The following is a 24477-nucleotide window of genomic DNA, read 5'->3' as shown; positions in this document are numbered from 1 at the left end:
GTGTCCTCAGAAGATGATCGTGACAAGCCCATGCTAGACTTCCCATCAACAAGAAGGCGTTCAAGCCACGACATGTTACTATTAATTAAATCTTTCCAAATCTTTTCATTTCCCACAGTAACCTTCACAGAACACCTATCGAGTGGCTTTGTTTTCAGCGGGTTCAAGTATTTTCTTTACAAATGCATTTTGGGATTCTATTGCCCACATTTAAAAAAAAATGGAACATTTCTACTAAAAATCCTGGGCTCTTCAAACACAAGACCAACTGTAAGGTCTGGCCCCCTGGACTATCCCCCATGGGCAGTATTAATCTGCAAGGACAGGCCTAAAGATACCTGGACTGGCTGACCTTCTCACTCCTTCCTTTGTGTTGGTCTTGCCACACAAACAGCTCACCCCCAAATCTGGGCAGTGCCCTAAGACTTTTGTGAGCCAAAACAAAGGGAGGCAAAAGTACAAGGAGTGAGGCATGGATAGGGAAGTGTACAAACCTAGAACTTCCAAAACCCCTTAATCATTCTCGAACTGGTCTTTGGATGAACTGATTTTGGATGAATCTGCTTTGGCCTTGGGCTGCTGTTCAATGGGAGCAAGGCACCGCGACCGGCTCTGTAGCGCAACAGCAGCTGGGGAAGGTCATGCACGGCGTGCCGTGCCGCCGTTGTCTTGGGGCTCGACTGTCTTTATCCAACCCAGCCCTTCTGGATTTGAGTCCAGCACGCCTACCTTCTAGAAAACTTTCCTTCCTATTCAGAGTTGGCAGTCTGGTGACAGACAAGCCAACTCCAGCCAGGGAGGAGCTACTCTGACAAAGAGACTCCGTGTGGAGGAGATGCGGGTCACTGAAGGAACAGTAGTAAGTACAAATCACTTGAGGTTTATAATGATTAAGAAGTTAAGTCAGGTTATCACCTGGAAGGCTTCAGGATTCCTACCAGGCATGAGCCTCGCTATGCCCCAGTTTCCATGTTTCCCCAACACACACTTCCTGAGGTGCCTAGGCTTCAGTCCAAGTGGGAATGCGCTCCTCTGTGCTATTTTCAGAACTCGTTCTACAGTGAAACTCAGCGGGGGGGGGGGTCACTGCAGGGGGGAGGGAGGACTTGGTAAGAGGAGGGCAGTGCCTTCATTAGCGGACACCATCCTTGACTATGACCAGCCAAGCCAAAGAAAATACTATGTGACACATACTTAAAAATTTAATGGGGACTGCAAATCAAGTTTTAGAGCTTGATGCAATATTTAAAGGAGGACAGTGACCCTGGATTTTAAGTGAGAATGAATCAGATCTGTATAACTTCTGAACTCACATAATGGTACCATGCATCCTGCCGTCCATTCCTTCCAGCATCTTTATACCAGGTGCTAGGCTGCGCACTAGAAATAAGATGTGAAAATGGAATGAAAGCTTGATCATTGAACTGTTTGAGGGAGCATATATCATTTTTCTCAAGCTTTAATGTGCACACAACTAAATACATTAAATGCACACAGTGGTTCAAAAGGTCAGGATGGGGTGCCTCGTCACAATTTCCAACAAGTATCCAAGTGACTCTTTCGCTGCTGTGGGCTCAGGTCAACAGAGAGAATTGTTCCTGTTTTGGGAGTGAGGGATGCACAGGGGACCAGTGCAGCAGAAATGCCTCTGATGGGGTCCCTTGACTAGTTCAGGGTGAATGGGGTGGGGGAGACTGGGGGATCTTTTTCTGCCTTCTATGTAGACAGTAAGCTAAGTTTCTTGAAGAGAAAGAAACCAGGAGTATGGTAACTACCCATGAGTAGAAATACACAGCATCCATTTCCAACAGGGCAACATCAACCTCAAGAAGGCGAAGTCATTTCCTCTTTGGGGAATGTTTAAAATACTTTATTTGCATGGGAAGAGGAAGAGTGAAAGAGTGGGAGAGAGAGAAAGGCATGCCAGGGCCTCCTGGCCCTGAACATGAACTCCAGACCCACGTGTAACTTTGTGTCCCTGGCTGTACATGGGTACTGGAGCATCAGACCTGGGCTGGCAGGCTTTGCAAGCAAGCATGTGTTGCTACCACTGAGCCATCTCCCCGATCTAGGAATATTTATAAAAGGCTTTATTCTCCTTCTTGATCAAGTACAGACAGACATCTCGTATCTGAATGCAGCCATCTAGCTAACGAGGTTCTGCCTTGGCCTCAAAGCTCTAACCGCTTTGGCCCTGCCCACTTTCCAGGCATGGCTCCCAGCTGCCTTCTGCTGGCTCTCACCCTAGTGTGCTTCCAGCATCCCCCCTAAACTTCACAGTCCTTGTACCCACCCCCTCCTCTCTTCCTAGCATCCGCTTGTCCTCCGCAATGCCCGTGACCCCATGGGGCAGCTCAGAGACGCGCTGTCCCTCGGTTCCGCGATGTTAACAGAGCAGTGACTTCTGTCCCCTGCTTGCAGCCTTTGCTGATGCTGTTGTACTGTCATGAGATCACAAGCTCCATGAGGGCAGGGGCCGCGACTGCGCACCTCTCTGTGTCTCCCCAGGCCCGTCAGGTACTGTCAGTCATTCTTCACAGGACATACAAATGAACAGTAGAGTTCATACCTGCATCCTTGCCTGGGAATCTCCAGGTACCCACATGGTTAATGTGGCTTTGAATCTCCCGCCTCAGGGCAGTTTCTTCCCACTCCACCAATCTATACCACTTTGCTGGGCCACATGACGCCACCACTCACAAACTTGCCGTCACTCTCTCTTTACAACTGCTCTTCCTGCTGCCCCACCCTGCGAAAGTATAATCTACCAGCACAAAAGGATAACAAACTAATGTCTTAAGATTCCATGTTCCTCTGTAATAATGAAGTGAATAGGAGATCAAAGAGACAGCAGGCTAATATAATAATCTTGCCTCATTTGCAATAATCTTGCTTCATTTTCACATGAAATACATAATGACTAACATTAAAACACAGAACTGCACCGGGTGTGGTGGCGCACGCCTTTAATCCCAGTGCTCGGGAGGCAGAGGTAGAAGGATCACCATGAGTTCGAGGCCACTCTGAGACTACATGTTGAATTCCAGGTCAGCCTGGACTAGAGTGAAACCCTGCCTCAAGCAAACAAAGAACCGCCGAACTATCTCCAACATCTATGATGTAGACATTAAGTACAACTTCCCCTGGCCTCAGCCTCGCCATCTTCAGGCACAGAACAGCCAATGACAGCATATATTTCATTTGGTGACTGTCATTATCAACAGAGAACATTCTGTGGCCGAGTCTGCCAACAGAGCTTATCACAACAGGCTGCTTCCAGGGCCCGCCAAAGAACAGGACTCCAGACGGTCTCGCTTTTTTCAATGACAAGCAGGAAGTCTCTTCACCCCTGTCTTTATCTCTCTGTCCCCAAAAAGTGTAGTGCCGGCAGCTGTTTTCCTGCGGACCTTGCAGGAAGCCAAACAATCACATTATTGAATGCTGGCATCCCCCGTCTAATTAACATGCAGAGATATGCAACCCATAACTCCAGTCTGAAATGTCACCCTGGCACTGCGCTCCTGTGCTGAGGGGAAACCTTTGCGATGCTCAGAGTATAATCAGCCTCTTCTATCCAGAGGCATCTGCAAGCCAGGCATGTTTGGAAACACCCCCAAACTGAGCCAGTCTGCCCTTGTAAAGGCTCTCCTAGGGAAGTCCCAGGGGCTGGTTGGGCAGCAACCTGAATTGTGGAGTGAAAATGTCAGCAAGAAGGGGAGGGAAGGAGAAGGGAGGAGAGGGGAGGGAAGGGAAGGAGGGAGGGAGACGGGGATGTGCTCCAGGCAGAGCATCCGGGAGTGAGCGAGCTGCACAGTCAGGCGGGGCTGAGAGAGGAGCTTTGAAACCCTTTCTGTCCAGGAGGAGCTGGTTCAAACTGCAAACAGATCCTGCCACCCTCTTCTAATAACTCCTCTGTCCTCAAAGGGGTGGCTCTCAGCTCCCTTAGAGAGCAGGAAGGGCTGACTGTGTCGGCAGCTGTCACCGTTACCTCTTCCACGCCTCAGCATGCGGGGGTGGGGGAGACTGTAGGAACCTCGGGGTGGTGGGAACACCGGAGACACCATCTTTCCCCATTCCTGCAGAGACTGACTGGGGGGGATTGTAGGAGCCTCGGGGTGGTGGGAACACCGGAGACACCATCTTTCCCCATTCCTGCAGAGACTGACTGGGGGGGATTGTGGGAACCTCGGGGTGGTGGGAACACCGGAGACACCATCTTTCCCCATTCCTGCAGAGACTGACTGGGGGGGATTGTGGGAACCTCGGGGTGGTGGGAACAGCCGGAGATAGCATGTTTCCCCCACCCTACAGAGACTGATTGAGGCCTCTTGGTCCCCACAATGAAGACCTATAACCCCATTGAAGACCCTCGGCATAACTGGGTGGGGGAGAGGGGGATCTATGTATGCAACCTTTTTATTAAATAATAAATCAATATTTTTTTTAAAGCAGCTAACGGGAGAAAAGTTTTTATTTTGGCTCACAGTCTCTAGGGCAAGCTTCGTGGTGGCAGGGGACAGCAGGGCATGAGCAGAGGCTGGACGTCGCCTCTGCCGCAGCAGGTGGGAGACAGTAATAGGAGAGTGAACTGAGCTCTAGCAAAGGGAAGCTGGCTATGACACCCCTACACCCGCCCTCAACAACTCACCCCTCTAGCAGGGCTACACCTCCCAAACTGTCACCAGCTGGACCCCAAGCACTCAGCACACATGTTTATGGGGGACATCTGGTTCAAACCACCGCAGAAGCCAATGCGACTGTCAGAATCCCTGGTAAGGGATGGGCAGGGCCAACATGGAGTCCTCGGCCACTCAAAACCAGGTTTAACTGCAGGATGTCTTTTCCTTCTTTGAGATATGGTCTCACTGCATAACTCAGGCTGGTCTGGAATTCATTATCGTCCTGCCTTCTCCTCCATCGCCCACTGCACCTGCTCGCCGTGTGTTAGCTAATGTCACCGTCGGCTCAGGGACAGAACACGAGAGGTGAGGCCGTAACCTGGGAGGACCGTCGCCTCCTTTCACCACAACCAACATGTCACCAAACCAGGCTCTTCAGTTAAGTATCGAGATGCCCGCCAGCCACCGCTTCATCTCGTGGCTATTCGACCCTTTCCTGCATATCCTCAGGGACAATGTCTCTGACCTCACAGACCAGAGCAGAGCTGAGCTACTGGCTCTGTCACACTCACAGGGAAGCAAACCGTCCCTCCCCAGCCAGCCGCATCACCAACACAGTCCACCACTAACTCCACCAGAACTGCGGGTCCCTGCACAGCGGGGACACTGTGTTTTCAACTGCTGCATGTGGCAAGTCAACTCCAGCCTCTCCCACCTGGCCTCCCCTCAGCTGCTACTTCCACGAGGGAGCTCTTCCACATACCAAAGGCATGGAATCGGCCCATGACTCCTTCAGCATGGAATATTTTTCTTTGCTTTATTTGAGTGTGTAAGTATATCAGTGCGTTCATGAGGCAGATGGAAGAACCATGAACAAAGCGACTATTTTGCATCTTATCTTCGAGGCATCCATGAATGAATGAAATGCACAGACCACTTATCAGAGCAGATAAAGAGAAGTGTCTGTCTGCAGCCAGTGGGGACATGACAGCATGGGAGCCGGCCTACGGCATGATCTGGATGACGGACATACGGACAGACTTTGTCCTTGGTTTGCTCTTGCATCTTAGAAGCAGCTCAATGGCAGAGCTCTGCCTGTGACAAGAGGAGATCTATGCATTTCCAGCTCTTAGATGCTATCACCCTGCCCATGGAAACCCCAGATGACTATGAAGCCTGAAAGAAAATCTAAAAGTCACCCGGCTTTGAGACATTACTGGTGCCCTCTCCTTTTCTTGTCACAGGACATGGACTATTTCCACAAAGAAAGATGGCTACTACTTTGCAGCAACAGACTCCCTAAAAGGATGCAAAATTCTGTTTTCTAAAAGGAGCTGGGTAGATGGCTTAGCAGTTAAAGGGGCTTAATTGCAAAACCTGCTGGTGGGGGCTCAATTCCCCAGTAGCCACACAAAACTAGATCCACAGGTGGTATATGCATTTGGATTCAGTTGGCTGTGGCAAGAGGCCCTGGCATGCCTATTTCTCTTCTCTTTTCTTTCTCCCTCTCTCTCATTTGCAAATAAGTAAATAAAAAATATTTTAATGAGCTAAGAGACCTGGGGAAATAGAAATAGCTGAATAGGTGAAGTGCTCACTGTGCAAGCATGAAGACCTGAGTCCAATCTCCAGAATAAATGTAAAACGTCGGGTGTGGAGGTGGAGACAGCAGGAGCCTGGGCCTTGCTCGTCAGGTGGTCTAACCTCATTGGTGAGCTCCAGGCCAATGGGAGGAGCCTTCTCAAAAGAGATGGACAGCATCCTGGATGGTGATGTCTCCTGCCCTCTCCCCTCCACACAGATCCACGTGTGCACATGTAGTAAAGGAAGGCCAGAACCTGGGAAATAATAAAGATGTGTGACTAGAATGTCTGCTGGTCTACTATCTGGAAAGAGGGTGGGAATCCATTATGGCAGCCAAAGCAAATTAGGGGTGTGTGTGTGGGTGTGTGTGTACGTGCATGTGCACACACACGTGTTAATGTGGAGAGTTTAGGGTGGGTGTGTGGGTATGTGTGTAGGTGCACGTGCACACACACACACGTGTTAATGTGGAGAGTTTACCTACATCAGGCACTCAACTAAGCCCTTTCCAATTCCTGTCTCATTTACTCCTACCTACAAGAATGCACTCTGATTAGCCTGATCAGCGGAAGCATTAAGTAACTTGCCAGAGGGGACCCAGCTCCACAGCACAGGGCTGATTCACTGCAAGGACATATGACAAGGCCAGCCTGACCCCTTAGCATTTCCCCCAACAGAGGGCGGCCACCAGCAGCAGACGGTCCCGGGGAGGCCAGGGTAGAGGCAGGCCCTGCGGGTCTCAGCAGATGGTCCCGGGAGGCCAGGGTAGAGGCAGGCCCTGCGGATCTCAGCAGCCCCGCTCCTAGAACAGCACCTGGCACTGAGTGAAAACTGCATCTGCTTTGTGCCAAGAGTCAACACACCATCCTCTAGTGAGCTCCGCGTCACGCAGACATGAGCCTTGACCAGCAAAGAGCCCAGGTTGGCACTCGCAAGAGTGCTCCAATGTGTAAAAAGTAGGAAAAAATTAATTTGGAACATGAGAAATTACAATTCAAAAATAACCACTATTCAAGGAACAGTAAAACAATTAGGATATTTTCTGGAATAAAAAACAATAAACATTTATTTCCCTACTGTTATACACCAGGAAGTTATGATAAAGCACCAATGGTTACCATCATCATCATCATCATTTAACATCCAAGCTACTCTTCTCTTCTTGGGAATATCAACCAAAAAAGAAGTAAGGAAAATGTTAAGTTTTCCTTTATTTGGTTTTGACCTAGAAATATGATTTGCAGGGTCTCATACTTTCGATACAGCTTGACATGTGAAATGATGTATTTCCATGTTATCAAACATAGCAGTGTTTTGAAAGTTCAAAACTCAAAAGACAACCTAAATGTTTACCCAGAGGGAACAAACTAAATAAATATCAGAAACATGTCCACACAAAGAAATAATATAGCCATATGGAAAAGGGTAAGTCAGGGAGTGTTCTATTACTGAATGGTAAAGACCTATGAAGACAGAGTAAGAAAGAAAAAGAGCCAGGGGGCTGGAGAGATGGCTTAGCAGTTAAGCTTTTGCCTGTGAAGCCTAAGGATCCAAGTTCAAGGCTTGATTCCTCAAGACCCACATTAGCCAGATGCACAAGGAGGCACAATCGTCTAGAGTTCGTTTTCAGTGACTAGAAACCCTAGTGTAGCCATTCTCTCTCTCTCTCTCTCTCCCTCTTTCTCTCTCTGTCTATTGCTCTCAAATAAATAAATAAAAATAAAACAAACAAACAAAAAATATTTTTAAAAAAGAACCAGGTACTAAGCAGCTTGTATGAGCATGTATATACACACATGCATTGAATACTTACATATACACACTTCAGAAGAGAGACCAGGTACCAAGCAGCATGTATGAGGACACACATGTATACAGATACATGCATGTGGACATGTACAAAAATGTACTTCAGAAGAGTGATTAGGAGCTACCCATCAGTACCATGGCCAAAAGTGGAGACTTGCAAATCAGGCAGGTGGAAGGGAGCCAGGTAAAGGAAGGCAATAATTCATTCAGTCTTTTTGAAATATTTTTCTTAATGAACTATATAAATGTGCTTTCTAGTAGATAAAGAAACATGAAAAGCCAGTTTGCCATAAACACTGAATTCCACTCCTTCAAGATGCAAACACTTCCTGTAAGGTCACCTTATGAGATAACCCGTAATCCTTTGAGATGTCATATGTCCCTATTACAACACATACACTTAAATTTGTAACCTAAAAGTCACAATTACCTGGCAAGAACTCCTCCATACCTTCTGCTGTGTTTTATTCACAGTTATCACGGTAAGGGAGGGGACAGGCTCGTTTCATTGGTGCACATGTCCCCAGAGCACACACACGTTAGCCTGGACACTCGGGGCTCTTGGGGACACCGAGGAGACATATCTCCTCCCCACAGCCACAGGACACCACAGACACTCACCTTCATAGGTGCCGACTTCCAGGAGAGTCCCACTCTGCTCGAGGTCCAAGAACTCCTTCACAGTCAGGAAGCTGTAATCCACCCCGGGCACTTCTCCTTCTCTGGGAGAGCGGGTTGTGCCTGCAGCAGAAGGGACAGAGGCACAAGATGCCATCAATTCATGGGAACAGGGAGTTGCACATCCAGGTGCAATTAAAGAAACCTGTTCAGTGAGGTGCCTGCCTACAGCCCCCACACTCCTCTGACCAGCGCTTTCCTTCTCCCACCCTTCCTTCCTCCCTCCAGTGGGACAAAGACGAAGCCCATCAGACCCAGGTGATTTTCAGACGTTCAGTTTTACCACTTTTTTTTTTTTTTTAATACAGCAGATAAGAAGGTGAGTTGGAGGCTATGCAGACAATGCTTGGAATTGCAGCTTTGAGGACTCCAGTAAGCACTACAAAGTTATCCACCCTAAGCTCGGAGCCTAAGGGGTTTATATTTTTATCACAAGCCTTGGAATCTCTGTGCTCCTTCAATACATCCGGCAAGTTCCAATGTAATAAGCCCTTTGAAGAAAATGACACCCATTGCATAAACACATCACTGCAGAAACGCGATTGCCCAAGCTCTGTGGTTGGACATCTCCCAGGGATTCAAATACTGCTGCTCTCCATGTAATTAATATGTTTGGTAGAAAGAGGCCACCCATGAGTTCTGACTATGGAGAAAGGACACTGTACTTGGAAGGAAAACTCTCGTCCTCAATCTGCTCTTGCTTTCCATGGCCAATCAATTGAGCCATTTCCCTTATAAGATGACTGAGGTCTCCCGCTCGGGTGCTGAGCTGCGACGCTGTCACCTTAGCCCAGTACTCCATCGGAGTGTGGAAGAAAGAGCAGAGTGAGGTTTGCACATAAATCGAGAAAATCAACGAAGAAGTAATCATGCCCAGTGTGGTAGGAATCCATTCTCAGCCTCATGGAGAACAAGGATGCAGCAATAAAAGAAGATTTCTGATTCTACATTTCAATTAGGAGATAAGATCAACACGATGGAGTTTGCAAGGGGGGTGATTTTAGGTTTTCCAGTATAATAAGCAGGCTTTTCCCCTCTTCTTAAGAGTCTCTCCCTTGCAATGTGAAAGCAATTAACCATTGTTATCTGCTGAGCACTTCTGTCCCTAGCGCTGGGCAGTGGTGGTCTCTGACCCAGTGCCTGCCACGGAAAGCCACAGCTGCCCAGGTCACAAACACGGAGCCACTGTGTGCCTTCTCGATGCCCTAGTTTAGAAAGCATCCAAAACCAGTGGCTCTCAAAAGACAACAGCCAATTTTTTCACAGAATGCATTTTTTTCTTCTCTTGGTCAGCTCATAGGAGCTTTCTGGTAAAGTTGTTTGCCCTGCGCCACCCAGAGGTTTACTCCTATAGTCTTTCCAACGTGTTCCCCTGTCTGCTACCCTGCTTCACGAGAGGATAAGAGGCGTGACCTTTAAAACTGCACAGTCAAGGTCAAGGGCTCACTGACCCAATGTTTGCCTGACATGTATGCACAAGGTGCTGGTCTTGATCGTCAGCAAGGCAAAATAAAGGTTAGATAGATAGATGACTGATAATAGATAGAAAGATAGATAAACAGATGGGAAGGAAGGAAGGCAGACAGACTAATGAAACAGCAAAAACTGGAGAAAGTAAGAGAAGAGGCGGGAGGGACGGCTCCGCAAGCAACACGGGCGCCTTGCACACGTGACGGGCGGGGTCTGACCACCGGTGCGCACGTGCAAACGGCAGGAGGGGACACAGGTCTGCGACCCCAGTACAAGGAAGCAGAGACAAGAAACGCTCGGGGCTTGCGGGCCAGCTCAGCTAGGCCAGTTGGTGAGCTCCAGGCCAATGAGAGACCACATTTCCAACCTCCGACCCCCGCCCCCCCAAAAAAATCAGGTGGACAGAGGTCCTGAGAGTGGCACCTGAGTCTCCTCTGCTCTCCACACACATGTGCATGCACACCTACACATGTGCACACATACACACTACACACCATTAAAAAAAAGAAATCAAAAACAATAAAGGGCTGGAGAGATGGTTTAGCAGTTAAGGCGCTTGCCTGGGAAAACTAAGGCCCTGGGTTTGATTCCCCAGGACCCACGTAAGCCAGCTGCACGAGGTTCTGCATGTGTTGGGGTTCATCTGCAGTGGCTGAAGGCACTGGTGCACCCATTCTCTATCTGCTTCTGTGTCTCAAATAAATTACTAAAATAACACAAGATTTTAAAAAGACAATAAAGAGGGTGACATGCAGGACAGCAGAACGGGCGTTGGGTGAGGACAGGCTCACAGTCTGCTTGCCCGGGTCACAGTCTTGGGCTTGGCCCTTAGTTCCTGTTACTGTGCGGGGTTTCATTTACCAAACGGGGCCACAAAACTTACCTCACAGGCTTGCTGTACCTGTTGACTGAGATTATTCTTTATTTAATAATTGAATAGATGAATTATGAATAGATGATGACTAACTGAACAGATGAACAGGTGAATAGATATACTTGAGTTGATAGGATCCTACACTTTCAATTCCACAACCATGTATTATACAAATATGTGTATATATGAGCATATAAAAATGTCATTTTGTATTTTAATTATTTAATAAATAATTTCTGAGGATCTCAACACCTGCCAAACAGTAATTAAGGAACTGGTGAACCAGATAATGTTCCTATGCTAACAAAATTTATATTTTACATTTTACTATGAGACAGAAAGTAAATAGGTATAGGGATAAACACAGGATTATTTGAGGTAAAAATAATTCTTCCATGAACTAAAGGCGTCTTATTACGATGTAAGTTAAAGATTGGGGAATATATTGGAGGGAGGCTGCAAGGTGAGGAAAGCAATTTGACAGAAAACCAGGAAGAGCCTGGCTCATGCAAGGTGGCGGAAATGCATCACGGGCAGAGTTGCAGGCATGTGCCCGGCATGTCGTTAGGAGGGTGAACAGGTGTGCGTGTCCAGAAGAGGGTGATGGAGAGCAGCTGGAATGAAAGCAAGGGACCGATGAAGACAACCAGGGAACAGTTATTCGTTTTACTGTCCTCAAGACAACAGAAGCCACAGGAAGGCAAGAGCATCACATGCCTGGATTTAACATTTCATTTGTTCTTTGTTTGAGGTAGGGTCTCGCTCTAGCCCAGGTTGCCCTGGAATTCACTATGTAATCTCAGGCTGGCCTTGAACTCACAATGATCCTCCAAACTGCCTCTCGAGTGCCTGGATTAGAGGTGTGCACCACCAAACCCAGCTTGGATATAACATTTTGAAAACATCTTTGGCTTCCTGTGGGCAGAGCAGGGGAAGTGAGCAGGGATGAAAGAGAAAGGACCATCCAGGGGCTCGCACTGCGCACAGGAGGGAGACAATCAGAGCGGGGTTGAGAGCAAGGGGGCACAGGCTCTAAGAAGTGGTCAGATTCCTACTACGAAAGCCACACATCTTGAGCAGCTATACCACGGTCTACATACACATAGGTCATTAAAAGTGTCTTAGCTGGGCTAGAGGGTTGCTCAGGGGTTGAGTGTGCTTCCTGTGCAAGCATGAGGGCTTGAGACTGCCAGAGTTCGAATCTCTAGATTCCACATAAACAGTTGGGAGGGGCCATGCATGCTACAAGGGCTTGTAACCCAAGTCTTTCAGGGAAGCAGGGACCCTAGACTCCTCAGAGCCCAGCAAGATCTGGAATCACTGAAGAAACTCCCGCTCACAACAGTGATAGAGTGGGACACCCAACCATCTGCTCCAGCCTGTAGGTGACCACTCCCCACCCCCCACAGGCAAGCATATGGGACATCATGCGCGCACACACACACACACACACACACACACACACACACACACACATACACACGCCTTAAGAGATGGTTCAGAAGATAAAATATGTCCCATGCAAGCATAAGGACATGAGTTAAGATCCCCAGGCTGCATACAAAATGCCAGGCAAGTTGGCATGAACCTGTAATCCCAGTGCTGTGGAAGTGGGAACAGGAGGAAACCTAGGGCTTGCTGGTTAGCTTTTCTAGCTAGTCCTGGAACTCTCAGTTTAACAAGGGACCTTGTCTCGAAAAAGTAAAGCAAGAGCTAGAGAGATGGCTCAGCAGGTAAAGGTACCTTCTAGAAAGCCAGATGACCGGGGTTCAAATCCCAAGCACCCATGGAGAGTTAGATGTACAAGGTGGTGCGTACATCTGTTTGCAGTGGCGAGAGGCCCAGGTGTACCCATTTCCTCTCTCCATCATCTCCCTCTCTCTGCTTGCAAGTAAAATATTTTTTAAAAATATAGTAGAGAGTGACTAAAGACTATATTCAATATTAACAACCTCTGGATTTCCCATGCACACTCCCAAGTGCACATACACACACATACAAACATGTACACATGCATGCGTGCACATGCGCGTGCACGCACACACACACCACATATAAAGAATCACACATTAACTTACCATATCACACTACTATTGGTGTTTTCAAGGTAAAAGCTAGGCTTGGCCATCCATCTTCAATGGGTCAGTTAAAGCAACAAGTCACAGTGATGCGCTGAGAAGGGAGACCTAACCGGTGTGGTCACACTGGGAAAGGGAACAGGAAGAGGGCCAGTGACACCCAAGTCCATCTTTGGGGGTCCTAACAAGAGTTTAGTTTTAAGCAGAGGGCAAGCAGCACCTATAACTGAGCGGGACTGGTCCAGTTGTGGTCCCCAGGTCACCGTGTTGCCTTTGGGCTGTCCCTCAGGCTGTCAGAACCTAGGACAATCGTGACCAGGGAGACAGGTTCCCTCTCCTCCCTCTCCAACTGGTACCAGAACATCAGCTTCTCCCACTTCCCCGGCACGGGGTTCCTGGGGAAATTTTAATTCTTTGCGGTCCATTGTTTTAAAAGTCTCTCTTTTAAATATCTTCTCTCCGGTCAAAACAGGTACAGAACAGACAGAAGCAGTGTAACCCTGGTGATGAGACATAGTGCATACGAAAGAACAGAGGCAAGTCCTGTGTGTGTGTGTGTGTGTGTGTGTGTGTGTGTGTGTGTGTGTGTGTGTGTTTGTTTTTGGCAAGTGGATTATGCCATTTGCAAAGACTGAAAGCACAGAGTGAATTGTCGGATAGGAGGAGAGGAAGAGATAACCTTCATCATGCCCAGTTTGACAGAAGACCCTTCAAGGATCAGGGCCTGGTGCAGAAGAGGTGGCCCAAAGAATAGGAGCTTCTCTTTTCAGATGGTGGCCACTGTGCTGACTCAACATTCACCACAGTGCTGAGAAGAAGTGACAGTGGGGTGTTCAGCACTAAGTGAGACACTACCACACCTCCAAGGCTCAAGGACTATGGTGGAAGAAGTGGCACAAAGAATGTAAGAGCTGGGCCAGAAAGATGGCTTAAGGTGCTTACCTGTACAGCCAAAGGACCCAGGTTCAATTCCCAGGATCCACATAAGCCAGATGCACAAGGGGCGGAGTTTGTTTGCAGTAGCTGGAGCCCCTGGCATACCTACTTCTCTCTCTACCTGCCTACTTCTCTATCCCTCTCATAAATAAATAAATACAAATAAACACTTTAAAAAACTGTAAGAGAAGGGGAGGAGTGCTTTCAATGCTAACACAAACACACATGGTGGCCTTGATAATCATCACCTCACAGTAGCTGACGCTACCTACACAAGACATGCAAGATAGGAGGGGAAAGAATCTATGGTATCAAAACAGAGAAACCAGCTGGAAAGAAAGGAAGATCTGAGGGAGAAAAGGGAGGGTTGTGGGAGGGGATGATCATGGTATATTGTTTATATTTATGTAAGTTGCCAATGAAAGGGTTAAAATAGATTGGAACTTTGACACCTTGGTTCAGAGAGCTGAAGGACTAGTGACCTTGTATATGTGAAGGTCAGATATGGGCTGGTAGAGAAACTCAGAAAGATCAGTTATCAGTAAGTCAGCCAGAGGCACTTGAAGGCAAGAAACTGCTGAAGTCCATTGCAGGAGAGAGGAGGAAAAGAAGGCACACACTGTTTACTGAGCAAGGAGACAGGAACTGGACGCAGAAGTCGAGGGACATGAGGTATTGAAGCCTAAAGGCTACTCCTAACATATAAACAGTCTACATCATTCCAGAAAATTCGAGGGCAGTGCAAGGATATAATCTCTTTGAAATCTCACATTCAGTCTCTATAGCCAAAATCCATCAACTTAATCCATTAAAAAAAAAGATGGCGGGGGAAGCAAACAGAACATTCTTTGGGCGTTTTGGTCTTCCTAGACCAAACAGTGCTGTTTTCCACCCTCCCATGGCAGTTTTCTCCTCACCACTGCTTCTCTAGCATGCTTTCATATCCAATTTGTTAGATTAAAGATGACAGTCACCCCTGGGTCTTAATTTTCTGAAAGGATCTGAGAGAATAGGAACTTCAGAAAATGCCACATTTTAAAGGAGACATGGAACTCCAGAGACACACCATGTTCGGATGTAAATAAACCTGTTACCAGTGGCCTTTGAGCTGCAGGGAAGGAGGGGTGTAGGCGGGTGCCTCCACCCACAGCACCCGCGGGGTTCACTGCCCAGACAAAACCTGCCCGGGCTGCAGACGAGACGGAGGGTGGCTCTGGGCAATCCTCTGAGGAACGCATGCTGGGCTGGGGCCAGCTTCTCAGGCTCCATTCAGCTAGGCTGGGGAGAAAGGGCGCAGGGAGGAGCCCGCCTCCTCTTTTCTTAGAGCAGAATGACAGGCTGCCGGCTGGACACACGCCTGACAGATGGCATTTCAAAGAGATTGCAGGAGCCATCTGGGGTGGGTACAATTATTACACACCACGCTTCTAACAAAGCCAGAAGGGTTACTTCCTGAGGGGAGAGAAGTAAAACAAATTCTATCTTGTTTCTCAGGACAGCACATTAAAACTAAAAGTACTGGGCTAATAAACTAAGATTTTCTGCTGTCTACAATACTGTCTTCTGTTTGTCTAGCTGGAAATTGGGCAAGTAATATCTCACACTTACTAGCTTTGGGCTCATAAATACAATGTCTCTCCTCTTCAATAATGCCTTCTGTCTGGGATGTTTGCTTATATGCTTAATGGGGTGTTAAGCACTCAGTGAACAGCACAAGAGGGGAGAGGTAGGATTGATACTCATTTTATTGATGAGGGGGCTAAAACTAAGAAAGGGACGGGAACCTGACCAAGGGAGCATAAAGAGCTGGACAGGGCCATGATCTGAATGACGTCGTTTCATATCATCTTGGCCCACTGAACTCTCTGCCCGAATGGAAAAGTTCCATTTGGGTTTTGTCACTCATGGTAGCCTCACCCACAGGTGGCTATTTGAAAAGTGAGTCGTGGCAGTATAGAACTCAATGTTGGGTTTTATTTACTTTCAATTTAAATTACCTCATGCTGTGTTAATGGCAAGCAGATTGGCCAAGGTCCCTCTTAGCACAAGGGTACTGGAATTGCCTGGTTTACAGTGCGTTCAGAGCACTGCCCTAAAGCATTTCATGCTCTCAAAGTAACAAGAAACATACATTAAATGGTAAGACATCTTGAAGTGCTATTTGAAAATCTTCCTTTCAAAAGTACAAATGCTTTGAAAAATGATCTAGCCAAATTGTATGTTCTTCCCCCCTTCCAGTTCTATTTGGTTCTTATTGGTTGTGGTTTTCTTGGTGGGGGAAAGGAGATACTTAGATGTTTGTGGTAGTAACGGTTCACAACAAACAAAACATAATAAAATGAGGACAAAGGACAGGCATGCCCCAAAAGAAAAAAGGAATACCCATGAATATGGGAACAATGGGACGAAGGGGGATGACATCACCAGGGGATATTTTAGCTGTATAATAGCAAATGGTATAAAGAACATTTAGATCCGCAGGCAATTCTAGAAGGAATGCCTACAATGTGCACTGAGTGGTACAAACAAGTTCATAATAACATGTATGCCATCACTGAAGAGCAGAAAATGAAAGCCTCATGTATAACTGCACGCTTGATAGGTTTATATTCCGATAGTTAAATGGGTGGAATAATGCTAAACCCTTAACAGTGGGCACTTGGGGAGGGTAGGCTCAGAAATGGGGAAAATGAAATGATCATTTCTTTCTTTAGATACCTCTCTTATTCCAAAGAGCATCTATGGGCCTGCATTTGTTTCAGTATTTTATAAGCTAAATATAATGATTTTTAAGAAATATTTTAAGAGCTGTACTGCAGTCAGGTTCGCATTGCTGGTAGAAATCACCCAACCAAGAACAGCTTGTGGGAAAAAAAAGAGGTTCATTTTGGCTTACAGGCTTTAGGGAAAACTCCATGATGGCAGGGAAAACGATGGCATGAGCAGAAGGTGGACATCACCCCCTGGCCAACATAAGGTGGACAATAGCAACCAGAGAGTGTGCCAAACCCTGGCAAGGGGAAACTGGCTATAACACCCACTAGCCTGCCCCCAACAATACACTGCCCCCAGGAGGCATTAATTCCCAAATCTCCTTCAGCTGGGAACCTAGCATTTGGAACACCTAAGTTTATGGGGGACACCTGAATCAAACCACCACAAGCTGACTCTTGGGAATTCTATACAAAACATAATTCTTCACTGGCTCATCATGAAAAGATGTGAGAGTCGAATTATAGACTCCAACTGGAGATATACCAACAATGTGTTCCACAGTTTTTCATGCCCTAGGAAGCCAACACCAAGGTTAATAACACTTGCCTTCAACTATCACTAAGATTACAGATAAAGTTGAGGAGAAGTGGTTTTTCCACCTGATTTCATTTCTAAACTTAAATGTTTTTCATTATTAAAGAAAGTCTTTTCTCAAAATTATTTATTTGATTGGAGAGAGAGAAAGAATGTATGTGTGAGGGCCTCTTGCGGCTGCAAACAAACTCCAGACACATGTGCCACTTTGTATGTGTGCTTTATGTGGGTACTGGAGAATCAAACTTGGCCCAGCAGGCTTTGCAAGCAAGCACTTAACTGCTAAGCCTCCTCCCCAGCCTCTAATGTCCTTTTAAAACCGTTTTACAAGGACCTGTAAGATTTATACTCAAGTGGTGAACACTCCCAACTCTGCACCCATATCGTCACATAGTTAACATGAGTTATGTGCTATTGAGAGTCTCGCTGGGAGTTAGCAGTGTTCCCAGGCTCACCCAGCACAGCTTGAGTGCACACTGGACGCTCAGGCACATTTCATGGTTCATAAACTTTCAGTGTGCCCAGCTTTAGCGACCCTTGCTGAGGAAATCAGGAAGCAACTTGATCAGCAAACTCCACAAACCACGGCTAAACAAACTGGATAAGAGGCTGCAGAGATGGCTTAGCAGTTAAGGCACTTGCCTACGAAGACTTGGGACTCATGTTGGACTTTCCAGGTCCCACATAAGCCAGACACACAGAATCGCAAGCACACAAAGGTCACACATGTGCACAAGGGGGTACAGGTGTCTAGAGTTTGACTGCAGTGGCTGGAGGGCCTAGCATGCTAATATTCTCCCTCTCTCTCTTTCTCATAAAAAAGGCAGTCTTTTGGGCTTGCCTCAAGAAAAGGAAAGGAAAGGGAAAAGGAAAAGGAAACTGGATAGGAAAAAGTGATCTCTGCTTACTCGGCTTATTCTAGAAATCCTCATGAAATATCCAGTTGATACAGCCAAACAAACTGACAGAACAAAAACCCAAGTGGTCAAACACAGAGGAGCCATTTCCCGCTGACTCCAGTTCCCAACATCATCGGGTTTAAGACTTGCCAGCTCTGAGCTGAGCCCTCTCCGCAGCTGTGCACATGGTCTCAGGAACAGACTGTACAGAGTTGTCACAGCCCATTCAGAGTAAAGGGCTAATGACACTATCATCTGCCCCTGAGTCAGTCTGCATCTCCCTTAGCAAAATCCTACCAGACTGGGCTGGAGAGACAGATGGTTAAGTCAGTGGATAGAGGTGCTTAACTTGTAAAGTCTGGCAACCTGAGTTCAATTCCCCAGTACCAATGTCAAGCCAGATGCTGTAAGTGGCATATGTGCCCAGAGTTTGCAGTGATAGGAGGCCCTGGTACGCCTATTCTTTCTTTCTCCCTCCCTCTCTCTCTCTAACACATTTTTGGTAAAAACAAAACAAAAATATGAATAAGAAATAAATTTAAAAGTGAAACAGAAATTCACCATATGTTCCAAAGGTCTCCTGCCTACATATTCATCTCACAAAAATAAAACTTACATTCCCATAGACATGTTCACAAATTACAGAAGCTTTCTTCAACATTACCCCAAACTGGAAAACAACCCAAATATGGTCTTTGACTGGTGACTGGATACATACAACATAACAAGATGGCTTAGGGACACAACAATTTGGATGAATCACAAATACATTGTATTAAGTAGGGGTGGGAAAAAGCCAGACTTAAAATACCACATGCCATAAAATTCCATTTTCATGAAACCCTATAAAAACGAAATCAAGGACTAGAGAGATGGCTCAGCACTTAAGGTATGTGCCTGAAAAGCCTAATGACCAGAGTTCGATTCTCCAGGACCCACATAAAGCCATGCATAAAGTGGTGCATGCATCTGGAGTTCGTTTTCAGCAGCTGGAGGCCCTGATGTGTCCATTCTTTGTGTCTGTCTGTCTCTCTCCACTTGCAAATAAATAAATAAATAAAATTTTAACAAAAAAAGATGATCAAGGAGGGTGGGGGTGGCATGAGGGGACACACGAGGCAGCAGAAGGGATTAGGGAAAAGAAAGGACAGAAATGCTGTGTTCCGAGAGTGGTAAATGTTCAAGACCTATGCATCTGTAGAACCCACAGTAAATACACCAGAAATAGTGAATTTGACTGTTAATTATCACCTTTTTAACAAAATGAAATGCTTGGCATTATCTGCCAAACACAGAATCACTATTATAGATGTATAATAGCTAAAAAAAAAAAAAAAACAATAAAAAATGAGACTCATTCTCTTGACCTGTAACCTGATGTTTGAAATCTCTCAGGAAAGAAGAATGCACCTCAGCTTTGAGCACCAGCCTGCGGCTGTCTCCTGAACAGGAAAGTCAGGCTTCGCCAGAACTGGGGTTCCAGGACCATACCAGGTCTGGGGGCTTCACCTCAACACTGCTTTTCTCTACTTCTCCGAAGTCTGCAGACTGGAAGCACCAGGATTGATGCGTCTACAGATCCTGCTGTGTGGTCAGGGCTTTTTTTCTGCATTGTAGACAGCTACCTTTGGGGTGCATACTCACATCGGGGGGGAGGTTGGGGGGGGAAGAAGAGCGAGAAATTGTCTTGCTTTTTAAAACTTATTTTATTTATTTATTTGAGAGAGAGAAAAAGGCAGATAGAAAGAGGGAGAATGAGCATGCCAGGGCCTCCAGCCACTGAAAATGAACTCCATACATATACCCTTGTGCATCTGGCTTACATGGGTCCTGGGGAATTGAACTTGGGTCCTTTGGCTTTGCAGGCAAGTTACAACTACAAAGCCATCTCTCCAGCCCATCTCTTTCTTTTTAAATGGCATTAACCTCATCAAGAAGCATCTGCACTCATGTCTCAACCCATCCTGACTACCTCCAAAGGCCTTCACAGCCCTAGTAGGGTTTAGGGACAGAGAGATGGAAGACTCAAAGTGTCAGTGTCACTGAGCAACACACACACACACACACACACACCACAGACACCACACGCATGGCTATGTAACCACTAGAACTAAGCTGAAACAGTCCTTTTCTCTGAAGGGTTTGGAATCCAGGTGGACCTGTGTCCTGCCCTGAACTGATGTCTCAACGACAGGAGATCCGACTCATTATCAACCCACAGAGCATCACGAGACAAATGGTTGCAACCAAGCCAATCCCAGAAAGCACAGAGCAGGGGCTCTGAGGTCCTTGTGTCTCCACCGGTCTCTATGTGGCATTCTACCAAATCACTCCCTCAATTCACAGGAAAGGAGGGCACACAGACAGCAGGACTGAGCTTTTCTAGAAGCACCATTTTGACTTATCAGGAACCAAATTCCCAAGCCTCCTGCCCATGGAAACAAAGGGCAGATTGATCCCCTTCCCTCCCCATCGCACCTTTCCACCCCAGATCTCAAAGCTTAGTTGTCACGTGTAGGACAAGAAAGCTTCTCACTGACAGGTGCATGGAGTCCCAGGCTCCAGCCAGCCAGAGCGCAGCTCCACCCTGGGAGCAGGACGTGGCCGGTGACACCCTAAACGCCAAATAAACCAGGGCTTCACGCCTGCTGCATTACACTGGTAACTTGGACAAGCGGGCTAGACATTTAAGATGGGAAAGGTCCAGCCTGGTTTCCGTGTTCCCACCTTGTCTAGCTCTTTTCTCTACAACTAAGACTTGAGATAATGGCAGAGAAGATTCGAGTGCCGAATCCAAGAAGCTCAGAAGGAACTAACCGCTCAGTCTGCCAGTGGCGGTTGATGTTGTGTGACAGGACCCAGAGTGACCTGTGAGGGGTGACCTAGGTCACATTAATCCCAGGGCACACCAGGAGGGACTATACTTAGTAGGCTAGTTGAGGGGGAGACCTGTAACGATCGTGCCATCCCATGGGCTTGCTCCCGGACCTGACACGAAGAAGGAGCTGCATGGTCGGTGGTGCCCGTCCCTCTCTGCTTCCTCCCTGGGCCCAGGCTGACCAGCCACCTCCAGCTCCTCCCACCACGCCTTCCCTTCCATGGGGGGCTGGAGGCTGGGACCGTGAGCTGAAACAAACTCTTCCTTCCCTTAAACCGACTTTGTCAGGCATTTTGTACGAGCAATGAGAAAGTAGCTAATACACTGCCCTCGTACACTTCTCTTTTCATTTGCATGTAATTGTGGCATGTCAGCACGCGTGTGGAGGTCAGAGAACCACCTTGGGTGTTATCCTCAAGAACTCCAGCCATCTCATTTTTTGGTTCAAGGGTCTCTCACTGGGCTGCAGCTTACAGTCCAACTAGGCTAGACAGTATAACCATGGAGAGCCCAAGAGTCCATCTCTCCCTCCCCGCACTGGATTACAGGCGCATGTCACTGTGCCCAGCGGTTTATGTTGGGTACTGGGGAGTCAAACCCAGGGCCCCATGCTTGTGAGGCAAGCGCTGTACCAGCTGGGCTAACTTCCAATTCTCATATATGTTTTTCTGGAGATGAGCTGCCCTCAGTTCTCCAATACGGACATGGCACATTTCAATGGCTCTTGTAGACAGCCAAGAGAATAGTATGATGATACAAAAAGCTTTAAGTCTCCAGCTCCTAATAAATGGCAAAAGCTATAGCTCAAAAGGAAAGAGGAAGTGTAAGAAGTCAGTCTTGGGCTGGAGAGGTGGCTCGGTGGTTAAAAGCGCTTGCTTGCAAAGGCTCATGGCCCAGGTTCAATTCCCAAGTACCCATGTAAAGTGAGATGATGTGGTGCATGTGTCTGGAGTTTGTTTACAGTGACAGGAGGCTCTGGCCTACCTATTCTCTCTTTCTCTCTCCCTCCCTCCCTCTCTCTCTCTGCTTGTGAATAAAAATAAATTTAAAAAACAATTGAAAATTTGCCCAACTCTGCCATTCCCTCAAGTGTACGCAATGCCCTTATGCTGGTACTGTGTTACAGAATCGACTCTTACACATGGACATAAACCCAAGGCAAACTCGAGACATTTCAGAACTTTGTTCATTAAGTACGTCTGAACGTGTGTCAGAGTTTATAGTTGAAATACACTGTCTCATTCAATCCTTGTAACAACCTCATAAAATAGGTAATATTAGATCCTCACCTCACAGTAAAGAAAATATACAGAGAGACAGTGGGACTCGTCAAAAACTGCACAGCCAGAAAATGTCAGAACGAGGATTTGAACCCAAGTTTTCAGTAGCACGGTACAGTGAAGACATCTGTACCCAGAGTCACTGGGCAGGCTTAACAGCTAGAGGATGGGTCAACTGAGTTTCCAAGGCTCCTGAACCTCAGGATAACAACCATGACAATTTTCCTCATCCAAGACAGAAAGGTAAGGCACGCTGAGGTGAGGGTGGGGAAGGAACCCTTCTCGGGACTTCCCATACCCGAAGCTCAAACTATGGGTATTATGTCCTGTTGTCTTCTAAGCAGGCCAGTCAGATAAACGGGCCAGAAAAGCCACCCAGCAGAGGCTCCAGCACCACTCTTCCTCAAACAGGGACAGAGCTTTGTCACAAATCAATACCAGAACTCTGCATTCATGAAACACAGACAAGCCACATCTTCCAACTGTCACCGATGGAAGCAAGAAGAGTGTTCCAGAAGGTTAAGAATCTGCAGCACGAGAGGCACACTTGTCAAAAACAACTCTGTAGGACTAGCTTGAGCCGAATCCAGGAAGTCCATAAAGCCAAGCTCATCTGTGGCAGGGCGGGGGTGGGGACAGCGGGCAGCCACTCTCCACAGGGCAGGTAATGCTTTTACTATCTCTGAAGTAACCACAGCCATCGTTTGTGTCAAAGAACTCAACTCAACCAGATGATTTTCCGAAGCTTGTGAAAGAAAATGATGATTTTGGTGAAAAGCTGTGATTAATTAAGAATATTAAGTTGCAACAAATTAGGTGACTTTGTACTCCCAACAGAGAATGTGCAATGTTTCGAGTAGCAGGCAGCTTTCTTTCTTGCCTTTAAAGAAAGGAGACCACTTGGGGGAGGGCAGAGTACTTGCCACGCAAGCGTGAGGGCCTGGCTGCGCTTGCTCGCATCCACGCAAGGCTCCGGCTCCGGCTCCGGCTCCGGCTCGGGGAGAGAGAAAGACAGGGGGATGCGCCAGCACTTGCTGACCAGCTGAAGCTGTGAGCTCAGGATGCAGCAAAGAACCTGCCCCAAAGAATGAGGTGCAGAGAAGTGGAGCAAGATGGGGAATGACACTGACCTCGGGCCTCCACATGCCCACAGGTCCATGCACACTCAGACATATGTGCACCCCCAAACATTAAGCACACATACACACATGCACACACTATACACATGCGTGCACCACACACACATGACAGAGAGAGAGAGAAAACCAGGACTGACTGCTAATAGGCATATATTTCTATATCTGGAAATATAGATAGAAAAACATTCTGTATGGATTTTGCAAGCCAGTGCCTTTAACTGCTGAGCCATCTCTCCAGCCCTAAAAAAAATTTTTTCAGCACTCCAGAGCTCTTCCAGAATGTCAGCATAGAAAAATTATAAGTTTTAAAATTAGGCCTCGTAAGCTTAAACCTAACAACTGTGACCAAATCCAACCCCCCGGGCTTTGGTGTTCTCATCTCTCAAATGGGAAGAACAGCAACACCTTACCCTAAGACTAGGTGAGGATTAATAAGACAATACACATGAAATGGTCAGTCTGCTGGGAATATGTACTGAAAAAAGTCACCTTCGTTGCCACTTTTTTTTTTTAAATTTTCTTTTAACTTATTTGAGAGCGACAGACACAGAGAGAAAGACAGATAGAGGGAGAGAGAGAGAATGGGCGCGCCAGGGCCTCCAGCCTCTGCAAACGAACTCCAGACGCGTGCGCCCCCTTGTGCATCTGGCTAACGTGGGACCTGGGGAACCGAGCCTCGAACCGGGGTCCTTAGGCTTCACAGGCAAGCGCTTAACCACTAAGCCATCTCTCCAGCCCTTGTTTCTGTTTTTTGGTTTTTGAGGTAGGTAGAGTTTCTTTCTAGCCCAGGCTAACTTGGAATTCACTATGTAGTCCCAGGCTGGCCTTGAACTCATGGCAATCCTGTTACCGCTGCCTCTCAAGTGCTAGGATTGAAAGTGTGAACCACCACACTCATGTTGCCACATGTTCTGTGCTGCTTAA

The 24477-nt window shown here is 47.1% G+C and overlaps 1 protein-coding gene across 11 annotated transcripts in view; it reads right to left on the bottom strand.

Annotated features, from left to right (window-relative positions):
* The window catches only part of Magi1 (membrane associated guanylate kinase, WW and PDZ domain containing 1), a 620496-nt gene that overhangs the window by 115302 nt on the left and 480717 nt on the right, over positions 1-24477 (bottom strand). For all 11 annotated transcript variants that reach the window (XM_045135556.1, XM_045135552.1, XM_045135550.1 and 8 more), the window contains one exon: positions 8634-8753. In XM_045135556.1, coding sequence (XP_044991491.1) covers positions 8634-8753 — 120 coding nt within the window. The remainder of the gene's footprint in view (positions 1-8633; positions 8754-24477) is intronic.

The sequence above is a fragment of the Jaculus jaculus genome, chromosome 16, assembly GCF_020740685.1.
Source record: "Jaculus jaculus isolate mJacJac1 chromosome 16, mJacJac1.mat.Y.cur, whole genome shotgun sequence".
Classification (NCBI taxonomy): Eukaryota; Metazoa; Chordata; class Mammalia; order Rodentia; family Dipodidae; genus Jaculus; species Jaculus jaculus.
The sequence above is the reverse complement of the archived record's forward strand: the minus strand, read 5'-3'. Positions and strand labels throughout refer to the sequence as shown.